Source organism: Saccoglossus kowalevskii, chromosome 8 (assembly GCF_978046115.1).
Source record: "Saccoglossus kowalevskii chromosome 8, keSacKowa6.1, whole genome shotgun sequence".
Lineage (NCBI taxonomy): Eukaryota > Metazoa > Hemichordata > Enteropneusta > Harrimaniidae > Saccoglossus > Saccoglossus kowalevskii.
The window spans coordinates 24,881,990-24,903,032 of record NC_140648.1 but is presented as its reverse complement, the minus strand read 5'-3'; the positions used below and the strand labels follow the sequence as shown (position 1 = coordinate 24,903,032).

Below are 21,043 nucleotides of genomic sequence, written 5' to 3'. Positions count from 1 at the left end.
ACTCATGGCTACACACTATTCGGAATTCGGCTGGCCGACATTTACCATGCTGGAGGTGAAAACAAAAAAGTTGGGAATTGAGTTGAGAAACAGCTAAAATGCTTGTTAATTCACTGGCTCACAAAACATCAACAGAAAGAATGGTGAATATTTTTCGAGAGGTTTTGCTCACAGGTAGATATATACATATATATATATATTCGATATTGCAGATTCATTAGAAAGATTGTTGAGAACAACAGTTGATGTACCGGGGCGGATATATGATTCTGGAATTTGGGGCGCGAAGCCCTGTTGGTTGTTAAAAATAGGGGGCTCGCCCCCCTCTAAATCCGCCAATGATGTAAGAATTGTGCATTTGGGGGTTAAACCAGCAAAATATGTTTGTTATGTTTGAACATATATAATAATATGTGTTTCAGCTAATTACTCTGGACATAGTCCAAAAGACCAAGAACTGTTGGCAGGATATCTGTTTTCTCTTTCCTATGAAAAATAGAATAGTAATAGATGGAAAAAATGTTATAGACCATCGTCTGGATGGTTTCCTATCTGTCACAGAAATCCCTCGAATTGTTTGTAGTGTTATATATGTATATGCATCTCAGGAAAGCACCTGGTTGGACAACAGTACACACATTAACCTTTTATGAATTTGTTCCTGGTGTCAATACAAATATAATATTGCCGCCAGTGAAACTTCAGTACACTCAGCAGAGGCATCCAAAACAACATATAATTTACTAAATACGAGACTATCACTGAAATGGTCAGCGACTATTACTATTGCCGTCGGGTGATTTGTTCAAGTCGAAAATCCGTCAATTGCAATACGACCAATCGTAATGATCACCTGACCAGCTAATTTGTATATTTGTATATTGTTACACATTGCTATCATCGAACAACACCACACACATAAAGATTTAAATATTCATACATATTAACTGTGTATATACTGTCTCGAATAGTTTAAATTACGTTTACATTAAATTCTCATTGAATTAAACATATGAAAATAAACATATGCGCAGATCAATGAAATAATTAAACTGATAAGCTACAAATAGCATCATGCAAGAATCAAACCCACAATCTCTATGAAGAACCTTTTCATTAACATTAGTGTTTGCTTCATGGCCAGAAGTGTCAAGTGGTTGACAATTTCATCTTGCATATTGAAAGTACTAAATGCGAATCTTTATTAGGTGTGTTGGAATTTTTTCTCTGAAAGCCAAATTCCAGATAAGTGAGTTAGTAGTAATATGTGTTGCTGACACCCATATAACATTATAAGTTGAGAACATATCTTCCAATTACTACAAAGTCACTGCTATCTGGTTCATCTCCATTGTTAATATTGCACCTTGGCAAAGTATGACAGCCACCCTACTCCAGCCATTGATATGGGAATACACCGTGTCCCAAAAGTTCGTTTACCTTATTGTTCAGGCATTTTCCCGCATTATTCTCACATCCGTCACCACCTGGTCAGCCAGCTGGCATCTGGTTGTCCATCTGTGTCATATGTGTGGGATGATTGCATAAAATGTTCAGAATATATCAGTATGTCTTACTGGCTTGAGAGATACCCACATGACCACACCATGGTCACAAACAGTAGTGTGGGCAAATCTTTTGAGCAGGTTGCCACATCCTTGGGGAGGACTGCACATTGGGTTTTGAAGTGGTGCAAGCGTCACAAGCTAGGTACAGACCTTGAAGATAAGCCCTCGTCCTCGTGTGCTCACTGCAAGAGCCAGGACATCATCAGGGAGACCACATGCAGAAGGTGACAGTCATGCGGTTGAGTCGCAGACTCAAAAACATTGACGAGAAAGGTTCTAAGAGCTATTGACCAAGAAAATTTGTTTGAGAGCATACAAATCACCTAAAATACTAGGAAGTGTACCAGCTTTACCCCCAAAGGACTGGGAGAACAGAATTTCAACTGTAATTCCCAACACTTTTTTCAGAAGCAGGTTTTGTATAGATAAGAAATTAAATGAAATGAAATGCGTACATGATAACTAAGTGGGAAGACTAATTGTATTGGAGCAAAGGTTTTCTACAATGAACTTGGCCAGTTAGAAGTTAGTTGACCATGCTAAACACAATCTGTTTTTGTCACTTAGAGTGGCTTGTATACACGCGCTTTCTGTAATGAAAAGTGTAATGAAGGGACTACAGTGGGAAATTGTATTATGATATGTGGATGAAGAACTTGTTGTAACGATGGTAGGACTAACTCAAATATCGGGCCCAAAAACGAAATTATACTTATATAGTTTTATTTGAAAACCAAGTACTGGGAATGTGTAAATGTTAAAAGATCTACCTGTATCCAGGACCATTACAGTAGTCAATTAAGTATGCCAAAATAACAAGATAGAGAAGAGTATACTTTTAGCCAATGAGGCGAAGAAAAAGAAGATGGTGGTTCCTAAATTAACAAATTCCCATAAAGATTTAAGTGAGCATCCAGTCACTTTGAGAGTGCAATCATTGGACGCAGTTTGGAGCTAATTTTTTGGGGTCTGTGAATGGGGAGTAATTTGACGAGAATTTCTAGTGTGCAAGTTTATATGTTCGTAATTTACCCACACTTATATCATCTGTTAGTAGTGGACTTTGTGAATTATATAGACAGTATCTGTATGGAAATTCTTGGTCAGTAGTGGCTGTTGAGAATACAGTTAGACCAATGTGAGAGGTGGCCCTATGACTATCATTAACATGTAAGGCATAGTAGGCTTAAGAAATTGTATATAGCAAAAATAAAACAAAGGATTACAAGGATATCCCTTCGATAGAAATACATCCAAATGTAGTGACTGGGGCCTATTCTTATTTAACCCTGGCCACCAAGAGCTGTTGAGAAACATATAAATGATAAATGGGACAAATACAATATGGAGTTGAGCAACACAATGAAATAAACAGACAGTGAGACACATGGTCCTATTTTAGCTGTATACTGTGAGTGCACTAATGAAATGTACAGCGTTGCGCTTAGTTGCAGTCACATACATTTTATTGTGCAAAATCTGGGGCTTGAATGACTGCCCTGATGACAGTTAGGAAAGAAACTGTAACTCGATTTTTTATTATCAGTTAACCTTCGAATTACGGGAAATATTACAACGTTTAAACGAAACAAAATTTCTACAGTTGCCGGTAAGTCGCAATTCGCTCAACAGTTAATTAAATTTTGAGTTACTAAATATGGACGTTCAACAAAAAACAAAATAGGTTTTATATGAAACAATGTCGCATAATTGTTTAAGTTACATAAGCAACAATAGTGTCAATTTTAACATAACAATTAGCTATGTTTATTATGCTTAATTTGTGGTGGCCAGCAGATATATGTTTACCAATACTTATTTGTGTCTTGTTCACAGATAACTTGTTGTCAAATATAATATTAAATTGACAACGACCACGTTGAGGTGGATATACCACGATTGAAAACTTGGACTGTTTATAGGCTTGAATATTGAATTGAAACTGAATCATAGAGTTTGCTTGTTCACTGTACCAATAACCTTTCACGTCTTTTCGTTGAACAACTGATGTATTTACTTTCCCATACTTCCATTCTTTTATGGTTGCCGGATATAAGTAATGATCTGCGCTGGTAAGAAATGGTGTATACGCTGATTTCAATGTGGTCCAACACTGTGGGCTAAAAAATGGCAGTGAGTCGAATAATGGTGGAGTATTTACGAATGTGGTGGAAGTGTTTCTCCGTTCATACAGTGATTGTTCAGTCAGAATTGTCAAATGTTGCAATGCGTCCACCACGAGGAACCGAACAAACACCGCCATCATATCGTGCGCCTTTCTGGATGGATGTTGTTGATAGTCCCCATGAACCCATAAGTCACTAGCATTGTTCCTTTGTATAAGATGACACACGGCCTGTGTCTCGCTGATGGATGGAATGTCGTAGTATTTACTTAGTGGTACACTGCCACTTTGCTCACTCGTTTCACAGCTTTGTTTTATAATCGCATTGCCTTTGATAAAATTAATGTATATTAGCTGCGGGTAATTAGAAAGTGACATCACATATCGCGTTAGTTCCTCTTGGCCATTTGGATTGTGATCATTAACTGCAAACTCCCAGAAATAAATATCAACATCGCTTGTATTAATAAATCTATTCAAACATAGAATACACTTTTCACTCGTTATACCTCCTACTGCACCATTTCGAATGTTCACTTTGGTTCGCAGCAATCTTTGTAATGCTTCTGCTATATCATATATGTAAACATCTTTCCATGTGTCTAGACCAGCACCAGCAGAGATAGATCCTCCAAGAACACCAAGTGTTAATGTTCTGCCTGTGAGTAAGACGTCTTGAAAAATATCAATCATTCTTTCTGTTGACGTTTTGTGAGGATGTGCCCGAACAAGCATTTCATCCGTTATGTCAAGAACTTTTCTTTTGATTTTCAGTATGGAACGTTCAGTTGAAATATCCTGTTTCAACAAGGTAATCCAATCTTTAACTGATGTCTTTGTGCTTTCACATTTACATGGAATAATGGGTGACCATTTAACAGATCTCAATATAATTACTCCATATAATATCACAGATACGTACGCCACTAAGAACATGAAGATTTTGCAACAACGATAAGGCATCATGGCTGAAATAGATATTAATATTTGCTAAATGTTTAATTAAATATAATTGAATATTTCCATTAGCAGCATATTGAATTTGAAACAAGCGATTTTGACAATTTGTTCTAAATGAACGACGGTTGATATCTTATATATTAAGGATGATTAATATTAATTAATGAAGAAATTAGCAGGTTAAAGACACATATTTTTTCAATACGGATGTACATGGATTAATGACTAGTGTGAGTTATATCAATACCGGAATATCATCGGAACGTATCAAGCAATAGATCAGATACTTACCTGCACTCAGGAAATTTATTAGTTTGTTGATTACGGTTGATCACCGTCTTTATAATGGAGGATCAGTTGAAGTTACTTTAAATACCATACTACTGAATAAAAGACATATTTATGACTGTGGTCACCGGGCAATGTAAATTATTGTTGTTTGTGTGATTTCATATTTATTATTAAACTGGGATGTGAAGAAATACTTATTCAGATCTAAAAATCTTTTTTTTTAAATACAGTTTGTTGTAATACAACTTGTCGTTATATTATGAAAAAATTGATAGTCTATTTTTAGTAAGTTGCAATCAGAAGAATTAAGGTATGTTATATTTAGTAGTAAAAGGTGAAATATACGATTAGATATGTTTTATTTGTTATCGAAGTGGAATCATCGTCAGTTGTGAAGAATATTTTTTAGAATAATAATTAAAATAAACAGGCAAGCTAGCAAATTATTTTGATATAGATCGTAAACTCTGGAACTCGGGATAAAATGATCCAAAATAACGGAAACTATTCGTACGTAACAAATGGATTGTCATTAGGGTATTAGTTATTATATCCGTTTCATTTCTCAATATGCTTTTGTATTCATAAGCTCAGCTGTTGTCATTTCTGTTTTGTCAACAGATGATTATGGTCGAGAGATTATTTTGAAAATGTAATATTTGGATTTCCATTCTGTTTAGGTCGTCCGGTGTTTATTGACAAGCAACAGCTGAATTACTTACATTGTCATGGTTACCTTATCAATAGAAAAGGCGGCCAATAATTTGTCTTTTGTTTTTACAAAGAGAAAAAAATGGGTCTGGTTGCTGCTATGCAGTTTGAATAATGCACACATTCTTATACTACATGACATATGTTCGTCTCATCTCTCATATATTAATATAATATACATGACTCCTTTGAAACAATATTACAAGTGATCGAGATGAATGAAATATGCTTTTGTGTTAACCTCGTTAGTTATTCATACTGAATGCCTTCTGTTAAGCTAAACATACTATACTAAACATACTATCAGGCAACTGTGTTGCGTGGCTAAATGTCAAATGTGAGTATACATCGACAGTTGGAAAGTTGTATAAAAGCCTTATTATGTATGGTTACCGAATTTAAATAAATTACTAACCTGTAATTACGATGTCAGTGGAACTGTGGGATACAACAAATCATGTTAAATAGACAGATACACATTATCATCAGCATGGTGGATAAATACGCATCTCACCATTCACTCTTTTGTTTGCATTTTCACAGCTGTTGTTATTATTTCTGCGTCTCTTAACGAATTATAATTATGGGAGATGCGTTTGTTTTGAAATCATGGCATATTTGGTTTACATTCTTATATATATATATCAAGGTCTAGTGATGTCGTCCTTCATTTTTGGAATAATATCGCGTCAGTGTCTGATTTGCTTGGGAAACTATCGTTATGGTTTTGAGTGTATGTGTATTAACATATCTTTTGCACATGAATGGGTGGTTAGCTAAAATACTTCCAAGGACAGGGAGCCTATATATTGGAACGATTTGACAGAAACCTGCCAACTCGAAATAGTACATTTTGCCGTTGTTGTTTACATGGCTGTGTGGCTATCTTCCCATCATGATGGAAACCAAGCATGGCTGAATACGGACACTTACAGACCATAACTACGCTTTCTCCAATTATCGTTCAATTTAAAAAAAAAATTGTCAGTAATCTTTGACTCGGTAGGATACTTACTACTTAACCCCAGATCAGAATTTATTCAGAACCTACTATAAATGATCTAGCGGAACATTTGTTTACGCTACTGGTGATCGACTGGTTCTTTGTCCATAACACATATGGTTCCAAATAGCTGGGAATTCAAATGTATATCAGGTAAAGAACAAAAATCACGATATTGTATGTTATATACGTATTACGTACGGTATACCATAATTTACATTGGTTGGCCAGTCACGCTGCTATCTCATGTAAAAGTGTAGCATGTAAAAAATATGCCACTGATCATATTTCGTGAGTATTAGTCACATAGGGTCACAGTTAGTCGCATTTGTTCTATTTTTGGCCATTTGAAAAGATTATTCACATTGTTGTAGGAGTATACGTATTTTGTATAGGCTTAGTCACATTGATCCATACCGTCCAGATTTGTTTATACTAAATAATAAACACTGTATGGACACTCTGTCTAATGTTCATCATCGTTAATTCTGCCTTATCATAATGTGCCATGACATTATATACGTTGTCGTTTGAACAATGTTTACTGTAAAACATGTCTTTTTAGCTAGTATTTTATTTTAGCTAATTTAGCTAATCTGTAATTTCGCTAATTCAAGATGCAGCTAATTTAACAGAAAGTATATTATCACGGGGAGACAGTCGACACTTTAGCTAAATTAACATTCTGTTAGTTCATGCCGAGAGTCCAATCCGCTCAAATTGCATGCAGCTATTTCAACGTGCTCTAAAGTATGTCTAATCATAATGTACTATGACATTATATATGTTGTCGTTTTGAACAATGTTTATCTCAGTCATAAATTATGGCTATCACAAAGTTGTGTTATTCTTAGTATTGCTGGAAGATTACATAATATAATTGAGAAGTCGCAGTGCACAGATGTTTGGTTCGAGTTATACATGTCTTATTCTATTTTGTTCAGTAAACGAAACCGGGAGTCATGGTAGGTATCTTAATGACAGGTTTGGTGCCACGTCGAGCAGTCGTGGTGGATTATTTGCAGTTCATCAAGTTTGTATTACAGTTTACGCATAAAATATCAGAAGTAACGCTAACATCTCTTGATATTTCTACTAAAGGTCGATTTTAATACAGTATAACACATCCCATCCTACTAAATTCAAAAGTTTCTACATCATTTTCATAATGATACGTCGAATTTGTAGTGATAATACAGACTGTCGGGATCAGGCTAACAATGTATGTAATCTATTTCATATACAGGGTGCTATTTTCGTAGGGTTACTCAAGTGATGTCAATTTTGAAACCGGATTATATTACTTCTAATGGTTCCCATGGTAACGAAGATCGTACTCTACTAGGTGTCGATCATCAAATATAATGTACAGACATTTTTGAGGACATTATAGAATGCAGTCATGGTCATGTTGTCGTGTCATATTTTCCGATTATGATTTAGTCATGAAAACATTGTTTTCAAAATATTTTCTTGAGATTCGATCTCTGATGGATTTTTTTTTTCTGTATCTCAATGTTCTTTCTCTTTTTCACCACTCACTGCCTATGTGCAAACAGTGGATAGAGGGCGCTCTTCCATATAACAGGATGGTCAGACTCAAATACATATGCTGCGAGCCTGCCTGGCAGGTTGGTAGGTTGGTAGGTAGGTAGGTGGGGTGTATGTTTTTGGCACAACTGAGTGTGCGGCCGCCATGGGAGTAGAACCCACAATCTTCCTGTTGATGGTCGATGATAACTATTAGGCAACGAATCAGGCACAGTCAGCTGGTATCGGTGTCGCTGGCTGTATAATAATAAAGATAATTTATTGCATCCTTAGAAATACAGTGTTTCCATCAGTTTATAGCAACAAAAGTAAGATATTAAAAAGAAAATAACAAAATAACTATAGAAAATAATAAATGATAGATTTTAGTGTTTTGTTAAGTATCTTTCTCGTTTTTCATTAAGAACGAGCTGTGTATAAATTCTCCAACAAGTTTGATTACATTTGTGTTAGAATTTTTCATTAAGTATGTAAATTTCTGTTGGTCAGTTTTTGTTTCATCAGGAAACTGTATATTTGAGAATATATCCATTCGCAGTGTGTTATATTTTGGGCATTTGATTAGGAGATGCATTTCATCTTCTATGTCTGCTAAAGTACATTGTTTACAAATCCTGTTTCCCAAAGAAATTTTAGTTTGGGTATGTCTACCCTTTTCTATTGCTAGGCTGTGATTACTTGTTCGGAATCTAGAGACAGAAATTCTATGTTTTAGATTCAGTATAATTAAGTAACTTTCAAAGTTGTAGTTTGTTTTGAATTGAGTATATGTTATACCTCTCTCTCTACCCTCTATTATATACACACAGCGACACCGATGCCGCCTGACTGTGGAATCAGGCATATTTGATAGAATGGTCTCTCATTCTTGCAGTTCTCGCATCTGCTAGTTTAAAAAGATCGGAAAATTTGTCCCAATACGGAAAGTGTGAAGGAACTGCACAAATTTTGTCAGAGGATTACGATGATTTAAAGATCGGTGGTCTTCGCGCAGCGCGTGTTCGAATTTCATGTAAATAAACAATGTATTTTTTACGCGTTGTATACGTCGCTATGAGTTCCACGTCGAACAGGACGCGGCACGATGACTTCCGCCCTTTAAAAAGCGGTAGTGGTCACGCAGCGCGTTTGAGTTTCATGAAAACAATGTATTTTACACGCGTTGTGTACACTGTTTTACACGGGCGCTTGCAACAGGATTTATGGTTAAGGGTAGGGTCATGGGTAGGGTTATATACTAATTTATTTCTATTTAAATAGTATATAACCCTACCCTTAACCATAAATCCTGTTGCAAGCGCCCGTGCTGTTTTAGCCCTCGCAAATTGCTGTGTCACCATCCCTTATTTAATAACTCAATTGTAATGAGTGTGTTTTTTTGTACAGAGTTGAAGTTTTTTTTTTCGAATTTATGTTGTGGTATGTTTACTGCGACCGCTGTTGAAGGTGGTAATATATGGTGTAGAAGGATCACAGTATTTGGGTAGAGCGCCCTCAGTAGCCCATTGTCCATTCGGTTAACTGTTAATTGGACGTGGTTTTGCAAAAATATTCTCATAAATTGAAATTTGTCATTCGAGCAATTAGGCACTTTGTACAGTTATATTTTTAAAATTCACCATACAATAAATGCAATGTTTTGGTTTTATTTGTGCTTCTAAATACAATACAGTATTTAAAGAATTTTAAAAATTTTCTATAATCTTACATTGAATTTTTTTTATTACAATGCTTGCTATGATGAATGACAAAACACTGGGATTTTGGTGGAGTGGTTGTTATATTCTCAATTAAACTGAAATTGTAAAATAAATGTTGAGGACCTTAACCATTGAGGAAGGTCATCATAAAAGTATACCAAAAATGGGTCATTTCTTTGTGACTAGATTGTGGACATCCACAACATGATGAAATCAACAGTAAATCATTTGGTATCTATTTCAGGTTGGAAAATCAACAAAACAATTGCCATTATGGTAGAGGAAATAAACAACAAAAAAGAAAGCTAGTCTGCCAAGTGTACAATTTTTGAAAAATGTTGTTTTTATTTTAACAAGGGTACAGTATTACTGGTGAACATTCCCATGCTATCAAGGTTGTACCCCCCCCCCCCAAAAAAAACAAAAAACTTATCACCCACACATGAACTGACAGACAATATTCATGATAACTTTATTTACTGCAAATAAAGATTTTTTTTTATAAACACAATTATCTTCTTCATTTCACAGAGTAATTTGGGTGTACACTTTAAACATACGAGATGGAAGCAGCAAATATGTACATAGACAACTACACAATTCATACTATGAGGGCGCTATCACAAAATTTCTACATGACTGGACATGGAATGCATGCGCCTCAAAGACAATTAAAAAAAAAAGGAGTTTATAAAAGACAATAACTGCCCAAGTAACTGAGAAAAAGTACAAAAATCATTTGATATGATTTAACAGTTTCACTGAATATATTGATATATTTCCTGAAAACGTGTATTTCTGAATGAATATCATATTTTGTACGATATGTATGTATATATACCTAGATGTGAATGTTGATGTTGCAGCTTCTGGATTATGATTTATTGTCAATCGCACAAAAAAGTACAATGTTCAATGAAATGATGTACACAAGCACTTTGAATTAAAGCGTCACAAATGTCGCACCGTGTCATGTTCGTTAATGAGTCCTGATGATTACGTACAAAATTTGAATGTGTGCTACATTGTGGCTGTGGAGTACGTACCAATCATTGAAAGTGCAAAGACATTAAGAATACAAATATGATAGCGTTGCGACAGCACTCATTCATGAATGTACCAAGTATGAATAAAAAAACAAAACGAATGTACAAAATTTATTGAGTTAATTGACAGATAATAATCCACAATGCAGCAGTTAGACTAGTTCATACTGTCGTGGTTTCAATTTCATCTCCATATTATCACAGAAATTATCGGTAAACGGAATACAATTGAAATAATAGCACCAGCTACAGTCTAGAACAGGATACAAATAAAATACCATATAACCTAAAATCATCAGCAAAATGTATAATCCTAAGCAAACTCCAATCTGAATTCGTTTTCTTGTCTTGTCAAACTCACCAAAATAAATATAAGGAAGAAAAGTAAATGCGAGAAGGATTCCCGAACAAAAGCCGCCAATCGCCGCAAAGTTATCTATCCACGGCAGAAGACCTAGAATCAGTAGAACACCCACAATTCCTAGAAGCTTTAGGAGAGCTATGCCTGGTTTCTCTAAAAGTTGCCAGCTCTGCAGTACTTCTACAATCAAGCAGGCTAGTATACCAAATAAGGAAGCTGCTGGACCAACCTGGAATACATCAAAATAACAGATTAATTAGGGTTTTTTCATGTTATCCAACAGTTTTGACAGTTCAAGCTGCCTGCCAATAATCAATTCAAATCTTATAGTTGAAAACTGGAAATTAGTGTAGGTTTTTCACTTTTCTTGTTCTCAAATGATTTTTTAAAGAAACAAATGGCTGCCAATTGGCCATTTTTGATCTGATGATACACAATAATTATGCATGAAATGGACTTCAGTGCATTTTTTACATTTGTATTGTCGACAAAATTTAAATAAAAGTTCCTTCAGTATTGAGTAACTTGACTGACAATCAAATCTGAAAGTTAGTGTTCACTAGTTATACTGATATTGTGCTATTCATTGTTATTGCTTTCAACACAATAAATCCCATCATATGTTACAGTTTGAATTCTGCTTTGAATTCAAGCTAAACACAATTACCCTAGAAAGCATTTAATCTTCAATGTTTGACATTTACTCATATGTAGTTGTAACATTGAATAAGATAGACATCTCATAGATCTAACGTCTAGTGCTATATGCAAAACAACTCAAAAGTCTGTGTGTGCATCTTAAGTATAACCAGAGTGGGAAATACATCAAATATAATTCATATTCGAACGATGAATCATGTATGCGATTCGGTGATTTGATAACGCAACAAGATCTGAAAACTCAAACTTTAATGTTTTCTCCACCAGTTTCCTCTTTTCATCACAAATTCACAGTTCAGATTCTGCACTTTCCTTTATAAGATTGGGACAAAAATAGCAAAATTTTTTAAGTAAAAACTGAAAATTGACTCAAATGCTGTCTGTTAGCTCTAAAATTAGTGTGCTACTACTAACTGTGCTCAAACTATTAAAAGTACTACAGTCATCGCATCACAATGTGCTCAGTAAGGGACCCATAAGCAAAGTAAAATTACATTAATTATTTACATGAAGTTCGAACACGCAGTGCTTGACGACTGTAGCCTGTCAAGATCAAAGTGAATTTTTACTGCCGTGATGACTCACCTCTGCTCTGTATGGTATAAATATAGCACTAAGCAAATTCCCAGCAACTCCGCTCATCATGTAAATCAACGATATCCGCAACCAGCCAGCTAATTTCTCTAAATCTCTTAATATAGTCATTTGGAATACCACAGTTAAAGCAAGGTGAAGCAGTCTGAAGTGAAAAAATAAGTAAAGCATAACTAACAACACTACTGCTTCTTCCATTGCAATGTAGGTTTGCTCACTGTGCATTAATCAGCAGCAAAGCAATTTGTTGAATAACCAAAAGCTGAATAACTGAATTTTTTGAGGATACACATTACTTTTTTAAATCTGTTTTAATGGATACATGTAATATTACTTTGTTAAACCACCAGAATATGAATAACTGAAGTATCCATGGATACATATTACATTTTTAAACCTCTAAATATACTAACATTCCCATGGATTCTGTTATATTACTTTGTTAAATCACCAGGGTCTAAATACTAAAGTTTCCATAGTCATATAGTATTACTTTGTAAGACCTCCAGGACCTGAATAATCAAAGTTTCTATAAATAGTGCATATAAAGTTACTTTGTAGACATACAATATTATATATACGGCACAGTAAATATTATTTTGTTGCAGGCAGCCTGCCATATTCTTACCCAGCATGTAGAAACAGAGAAAGCCATAATCTGTAAAACTGATCGGGATATTTAGGATGACGAGGCCGGATAAGACCACAGATATTGTCAATGCAATCCACCTGATAACAACAAAAGAACACAAATATAGTGAAACTATTGTAAGCTTTATTTTAAAAATAAATTTGAATTAGAAAACTATTTGATATCAATGAAAAATGTTGAACTAAGACAAACATTATGTAAATTTCGACTAAGCAACCATAATTTAAAAATATAAACAGGATGACATTCCAAACCAAAAACACTTGTAAAAGAAAGAGTATGTGAACTTTGCACAACAAACCAAATAGAAGACGAACAACATTTCATCATGACTTGTCCATTTTACCAAAGAAAATTAATATTTGAGAAATGTAAGAAAAAAATTAATAATTTTGATAATTTTACAATTAATGAACAATTTGCACTGACAATGAGTTATAATTTTACCTCATTTCATATCACACTCGGACAATTCATTAAAACTGCCCTCGACTTAAGACAGCAACACCTCCAAGATTTTTAAACCTTAATATATTAACGCATTATTATTGTTATTACTTTTTAACAATGGTTTCTTCTACCTTTATTATTGCTGTTAGTGGGATTTATTACTATTCATGTTTTTTATTTCTTTTTATTTAAATTATTGTTACTATTTTTTTTAATCGTTACTTTAGTCTTAATGTTTTGTATTATTAGTCTAGTTTTGTTTAGTGTAAATGTAACCATTTTAATTCCTCCTGGGGAATTTAATGTGTTTAATAAAGTATAAGTATAAGTAAGCTTGCCCAAAGTGTTGATTTTGATTGCACCTACAGTACAGTTATAGCACAAGTGAGGCAGGTTTGTGTGGTCAAAGAAAGCGCTAAAACGACAGGAAGGTTGTTAATGTTTATGACACTCAATGATGCTCAGTTTTGAAGCAGATCATTAAAGCGGGGAAGTCGTCACCTGCATATGCCATAGCTGGCATAGATGGCCATAGTGTGTCATTGTTTACAAACAAGTGTGTACCCATGAGCCTTTGTGTTTTTAGCGTGTGTGTTTTTTTGGGAGGTTTTTTTTTTTCCTGGTCATGAAATGAAATGCCCATCTGATCACACTTGTATGAGTTTTGAGTTCCTGGGAATGTTCCATGATTGCCACGTTACTGAACACATGTGTGACAGCAATGGGGATGACGATTTCACAACCAGTCATCCTGGAGTCTGTTTGTCACAGTTTTGTGAATAGGTTGAATATGCATGCTTGTACGTTGTCCCCCAGAAATATTTTACATTTAGGTACATATGGATACCAAAATAATTATATTTTGTCTGAATGAATGTGAATATTTTATGAGAAGTTCATGAATTTCAGAGGCAACGTGGGTTACTACAATACAGAAACAACATGTTTGAAACAAAACTGAAGTATAGTACAATAACTGACAAAAACTGCTCATTTCTGCTGACCGGAACTGAATCTACTGAACCTAGGAAACGTGAAACTCATCTATTGCAACGCGCATTGGCATAGGTTTTTTAAAATCCTAACCTCGCTGCACTACTTAAACAAAAGACATTATGACAACAAATCACAACTCAAAAGGAAATAAACATTCATTATTAAAAAAAATATCAAACAGTGATGTTTAAGTGTGTCATATGCAAATAGAATGTAATCAATTGATAAAACAATTGCTTTAAGTGTATTGTTATTTTTAAGGTCAAACTATAAGCACACTGTGATGTGACAATGCAACAAGCCATTATGTAAATTATTGTGTAAATTAAACATTTCCACACATTCAATCAAATGAGGTCTATAACCTAAAATTCTGTGCATGTCATATCAATGTGTGGTGCATAACAGTATTCTACTGACCTGCGAGCATAGCGTGGCTTCCTCATGGAAAAATCCACTGACAAAATCACAGTATTCTCTTGTATGAATCTGACATTCACCTTGTATCCCTACACAGCAGGGATGCCCAGACATTTCACACTTCATGTGATCTAGACTAGATTGTGCAGTTTTCCGACAAATCGGCCATTTTGTGATGTCATCGGGCCATTCGTGTGGGAGAACACTGGCTGGAGTCGTGCAGGCTCTGAAAATTATGAATGCATATGGACATTATACCAACTGCTCTTCAGTTTTACATAACCAAGAAGATGCCATACATACTGACTGGAACAAGATGGCAATACCTACAGCTGACCTGATGTTCTTATAATAAAGGTAAATGATGATAAAGAACTGTAATGTTCTTAATTATTTAATTAAAATGATGACTGAACTCCTGGTTGCTAGGTGCTACTGAGCATGACCGCATAATTAATTACAAAACAAGACTAGGTCAAAGGCCACAATAATACAGCAGTAGAACACTACAAGAACCAAATACTTTTGGGCAGTCAGCAAAGGAAATGTGGTTTTATCTCGTATATTACACATTTATGACTAAGATACATGTAATCGATACTGGGGTGATTAAGTCCAATATTTCACTGATTAATTCATAAATCAGTTCAACTGGTATTGCCATCTTGTAAACAAAATATAGATTACAACTAGCCGTGAAAGTTTTTAAGATGATTTACCTTGGATCTTGACCACATACAGCTCCCGATGTCCTTCCTTGTGGACCTGGATTTGTATCAGACCACTTTTCAAACACTGCAAATGTTTCCTTTTATAGAATAAATTATAATTGTTAGTCAAACATGTTGTGGATGGTACAATTGTTCCATGAGCAGCAACCATACAAATGTCAACAATCAGGCTAAGAACGATAAATAGTTTAAAGCCGGGGAATCATAACCTGGGCATGCAGCAGACGGGCGTGTAGTTGTTTACAAACTCAATTCCCTCCGCATTAAATAACATATTTCTAGGTTTGAAAATTCATGTTTACAATATGCTTTACACATCATCTTGTTAGCTCCATACTGTGTCACATATGGTACATATCACTAATTTTCATTGGTTACACAATGTCACATGGCACATATAACTAATTTTTATTGGTTACACAGTGTCACATGGTACATATCACTAATTTTCATTGGTTACACAGTGTCACAAGGTACATATCACTAATTTTCATTGGTTACACAGTGTCACAAGGTACATATCACTAATTTTCATTGGTTACACAGTGTCACATGGTACATATCACTAATTAAGACCTGACTTACTGAACAAAAAGCCTGTGTAGTCTGTACACAACCAGCTTTATCATTTTTTATACAGCACCCCGTGGTATTCTCATACTCTTTATCATTCAATATTGCTTGCAAAACTCTAGCGTCAGTGTGCATACACGGCGAGTACTTGGCACCAAGATGTATTAAATCAGCCTACAATGAGACAATGCGTTGTATTACCAATTAGTTTTGAATCTATGTGTATCAGTACAGTTCAAAATATCTCATAGGAAGTCTTAATTAAAGCTAATAATCAGATGTGAATATTCATCGTCACCATAGTGTCACATGATCTGTAAAACACCAATATCCAATATAAACCTTTTCACCTTTCGCCCAAATTTTTCTGTATTTTTTTCTTATATTCTTCAATATTTCTGGAAACGACCCCTAATTTTGAATCCAACTAACATCTAGAGTCAATTTTCAGTTTGTACTCAAAAAATTTGTCTATTTCCGTCCCAGTCTTCTGAAGAAAATTGCAGAGTCCAAACAGAAATATTTTGTGAATTTGTGATGAAAAGGAGGAACTGGTGGTAAAAAGATAAAGGATTGTTGATGTGTGACAAATCATGACAATCTTTGTAGAAATTCGCCTGTAGAGGGCGCTATGCACATACTAGTTGGATTGGGCATTCATATGAACTGAAAACAGTTGCAACATTGTCAACTGCCTGTATCTCTCTTTACAGGGGCATCATTTGGCAATGTAATGTTTGTTGCATTCATTCAGTCACAACATACATGTTTATCTATTTAAAGAAAGATTCTTACCGATCTTGGTCCCAGCCAAAAATTCTCTGGTTCATAGAAACCAACGCTTTCGACAGCTAAATTTGACATCAGAATCTATCAGAAAAGAGCAAAATATTATCATATCATGTAATTAGTAGTGTAATGCATTAATTGTTTACTGATGCAAATTAGCAAATTCATCAATTTAATAAAACCTAGTAAATATACTCATGATATTAAAATAGGAAAAATGAAAATTAAAGCATTTTGATGGCAGCGTTGTTTTATAAAATCTTGAAAATCATACTCCCAAGATTCACTTGTCCAAGATATAATGGTCACAGACAAATTGCGTATCAAGTCAGTAATTCTCATTATTATGTTGCCATGACAACTATTTGCACTCCTATCATTTTTGGCCAACAATGTATTACTTATTAATTATGAATAATTATAAAAGAAGTCCAATTATAGTGAAAATACTTATTATATGCAATTTAAGGAGTCCAATTATGATAACAATACTTATTATAGGTGACTTAAGGGGTTCAAATATGAAGACAATAATTACTAGCACCTTAAGCAGTCCAATCGAAGACTTACCAAATCGCTCTGCTCTCTCAATGTAAATCCTACTGGTGCAAAACCATACACTCCAATAGCCATAATTGTTATCAGTACGTGTACAAAAGTTATCCAGTAAGTAAAGTAAGGTCTGAGTAAAATACAACAAAAATTAAAATAAACAGCTGATGTACAACAGATCATGCAAGACTGAATATAGCAGTCAACTATGTCATGTTTTTTTTTTTTTTTGAAAATTGTAATCAAGACCACAGATCTAGAATTAACAACAAATGAAAATTAGATACCAATAACTATTTGGTGGGAATATCATGGAATGGATTCAATCATAATTATAAGAGAGAAATGTACCTTATTTGCTCTATTAGAAGCGCAGCTAAAATGCACATAAACCAAACTTGCATTTATTGTATGTGAAATCATTCAAATAGCATGTAATATGACCTTAGCATGTAATATGACCTTAGCATGTAATATGACCTTAGCACGTAATATGACCTTAGCATGTAATATGACCTTGGCATTTTCACTACCAGACTTTCTTGCCCAAATTATTCTGCATATTTTTCCTATTTTCTTCAATATTTCTGGAAATGAGCCTTTATTTTAGAGCCAACAGACAAAATTTTCAATTTATATTCAACAAATTTGGCTTTTTTGGTCCCAATCTTGTGAAGGAAAGTGCAGACTATAAAAGCGACTATTGTGTGTTTTTGGTGAAAAGGTCAGACGCACATTTACACTACTAATAGACTAAAAATGTTACCTATGATCAGCCTCTAATTTCTCCAACTGCTCCTCCACCATTGTATCCATTCGCTGCGTTTTATAACTTGTGTGTAACCACTCTCCAACCAATCCCTTACCAAACTCATGTCGGTCTGAGTTGTCAAACGCAGCATCCAATATTTTATCCAAGTCAATCTTGTTACGTCGTATTGGCTTTTCTGGTGCTGTAGGGGCTACCTCAAAACGCTTGTCTGCGGCTTTCTTCTTCCAACCAAATCCAGTCGGTCTAGAAATAAGCAAGATTGAAATTCAGCTTAATACTATTTTTCACTATTAAAAGTAATAACTTAAATTGCACTGTATATCACACAGATTTGGTCGTTAAACATTCAGGATATGAACATTAGCCGTTTGTTGCTTTTCAGAGAAAACATTGTAAATAATGCATGTCCGTTTCTCTGATTTACACTAGCACAATGAAGAATTACTTTTATTTATAAAGAGGAATTTAATATTTGAATCGATAATGCAATGTTTTGCATCGTCAATTAAGAATGAAATGCACTTTTTAGGAACATTAACGGCTGAATGACCTGAATATGAACAGTGTATCTTACTTGGTTCACTCACGGTGCATGCAGAAACCGAAATTAATTGGCATGGGTGGGCCTGGATATACTTTCACCATCTGAAAATAATGTGTATAGTTTGTATACTATACTAGTGAAAAACATGGCGCGTCTTAAACTATGATTTCCTAATTAGCTTATTAATAAATAGTGTGGTTTAAAAAGGGCAATTCAGTAACAACCACAAGCATTAAAAAGTTTATTGCATCCAAGTAGATGATTATGATAATAATTGCAATACTATGAAAGAAAAGATTTTAATGACTGCATTTTACCAATATTATACAAAATTACTGATTTTATATTTTGAACATGTTGACATGCAGCAGCAGTCAAGGCAAAGCGGTGATATAAAACAGGAATTACAAGAACACTCTCTCTTTTTCGCTAACAGAAATTTTCCAAGTCCCTTCAAATGTAGAAGACGGGCTGGAATCAATGAAAGTTATAAACAGTTCAATTGCAAGCAAAGTGTCACAGTATGTGTTGGTGAGTAGAAGCAATCATTGACAATGCACTGATTCCATGTGGTTTTATATGATTATATGATTATATGCATCATCTGTGTGTCGATTTCAAAGCAGTATTTCAGTCAGAATTTGTCAATTATTATTAGAACACTTACACCATCTGCAGATATTCCACTTCCTTTGGTCGAATAACTTCATCATACGCAGGCGGCGGTTGAGCTGTGGCATCTATCTCATCCAAGCCTGGCTTCTCTGGTTTCTCTAGTGTTTTTTGAAAGTGAGATGAGGCAGTCATCTCACTCTCCAATGCCTTTTCTTCGATGGTCGGCATAGCCCGTCTCGGTGTCTTTGGTGAGAAATCAAAGAACACCTCGTCATACAGTGACTCGGAGGATGGGGAAAGCTTTGCAAGGAGACAAAAAAAAATAACAGGAAAAAAACACAAAGACACAATATAAAAATATGTAATGGCCCAATATAGAAATGAAGATTTGATAAAAAAAAAAACATTGACATGCAGGAAAAATGAATGAACAAAAAAAAAATCATGCAATTCATAGTATTATGAATATTTTAACATGACATCAAATAGGAAATTTGATATCGAGAGAAGCAAAGAAAAACAAGCAATCCCCTCAATGCAAATTTGCCATGAAGCAACTTTGATATTTTCTCCAAAAAGATTAATAACAATTTTGGGAATAGCAAAGCACCGAACTCAGCATGCATCCTGTGTTAATATTTCATATTATGTATTCTACACGCATTGTACACACACTACATAAACTGTAAAATACTTTATTTTAGTTGGAATTAATTTTCACTGGGAAGCCATTTTGGGTGTTTTGTATAGAATTTACTTTTACTGATTTTTGACAAGTTGAATGTAAAATATAGAAAAAAAAATACATTCGCTGGATTTTATTTTCACTGAATCATCCCTTCAGCGAAAATAGTGAAAATTAATTCCAAGCGAAAATAAAGTATTTTACAGTAACCAATATTGAACACATCTTTAACATACGCCTTTAAGTTAAAGTTGCATAGATGTGTTGACTTACTGCACACCTGGATGAGATCATCGAGCATGTTAATATGCATAAATCCCTTAAAAAGAAACACTAAAAAACACCCACAAACCTTGCACAACCATTTGGCTATTTTATCAAAATGAGGAAGCATTGTCAGCTTTTTTTCAAAATTTGGTTGGTGAAAAATTAAGCAAGCGGTTAATCTGTGAAACATCACAAGTATGCTATGACAACCACAACTCTTCAATAAAAGTAAATTATTTTTATCAAATTTTTCATAATACTTTGTAAAATTTTTAGAAATGGAACCAAATTTCTTTGTGGCAGGTAATATGTGTATGGAGTAGGCAGATTTTTTACACAACCAATATTTCACCTTCAAAATAAGATACAAAATTAAAATTTGGTCATGATATTTTATGTCTAGCTTATTAAATGAAACGATAGCAAT

General features: G+C 34.4%; 1 protein-coding gene across 2 annotated transcripts in view; it reads right to left on the bottom strand.

The window, feature by feature from the left end:
* Positions 1-10,229: 10,229 nt before the first annotated feature.
* LOC100373213 (inactive rhomboid protein 2-like) overlaps positions 10,230-21,043 on the bottom strand; it is a 40,936-nt gene continuing 30,122 nt past the window's right edge. The window contains exons 6-15 of one of the 2 annotated variants that reach the window (XM_085502404.1): positions 19,717-19,964; positions 18,500-18,748; positions 17,752-17,863; positions 17,188-17,262; positions 16,405-16,566; positions 15,808-15,896; positions 15,089-15,314; positions 13,199-13,299; positions 12,562-12,715; positions 10,230-11,545 (exon numbers count right to left, since the gene is read on the bottom strand). In XM_085502404.1, coding sequence (XP_085358530.1) covers positions 11,108-11,545; positions 12,562-12,715; positions 13,199-13,299; positions 15,089-15,314; positions 15,808-15,896; positions 16,405-16,566; positions 17,188-17,262; positions 17,752-17,863; positions 18,500-18,748; positions 19,717-19,964 — 1,854 coding nt within the window. In that variant the 3' untranslated portion in view covers positions 10,230-11,107. The remainder of the gene's footprint in view (positions 11,546-12,561; positions 12,716-13,198; positions 13,300-15,088; positions 15,315-15,807; positions 15,897-16,404; positions 16,567-17,187; positions 17,263-17,751; positions 17,864-18,499; positions 18,749-19,716; positions 19,965-21,043) is intronic. The other variant, XM_085502405.1, reaches the window with a different exon arrangement.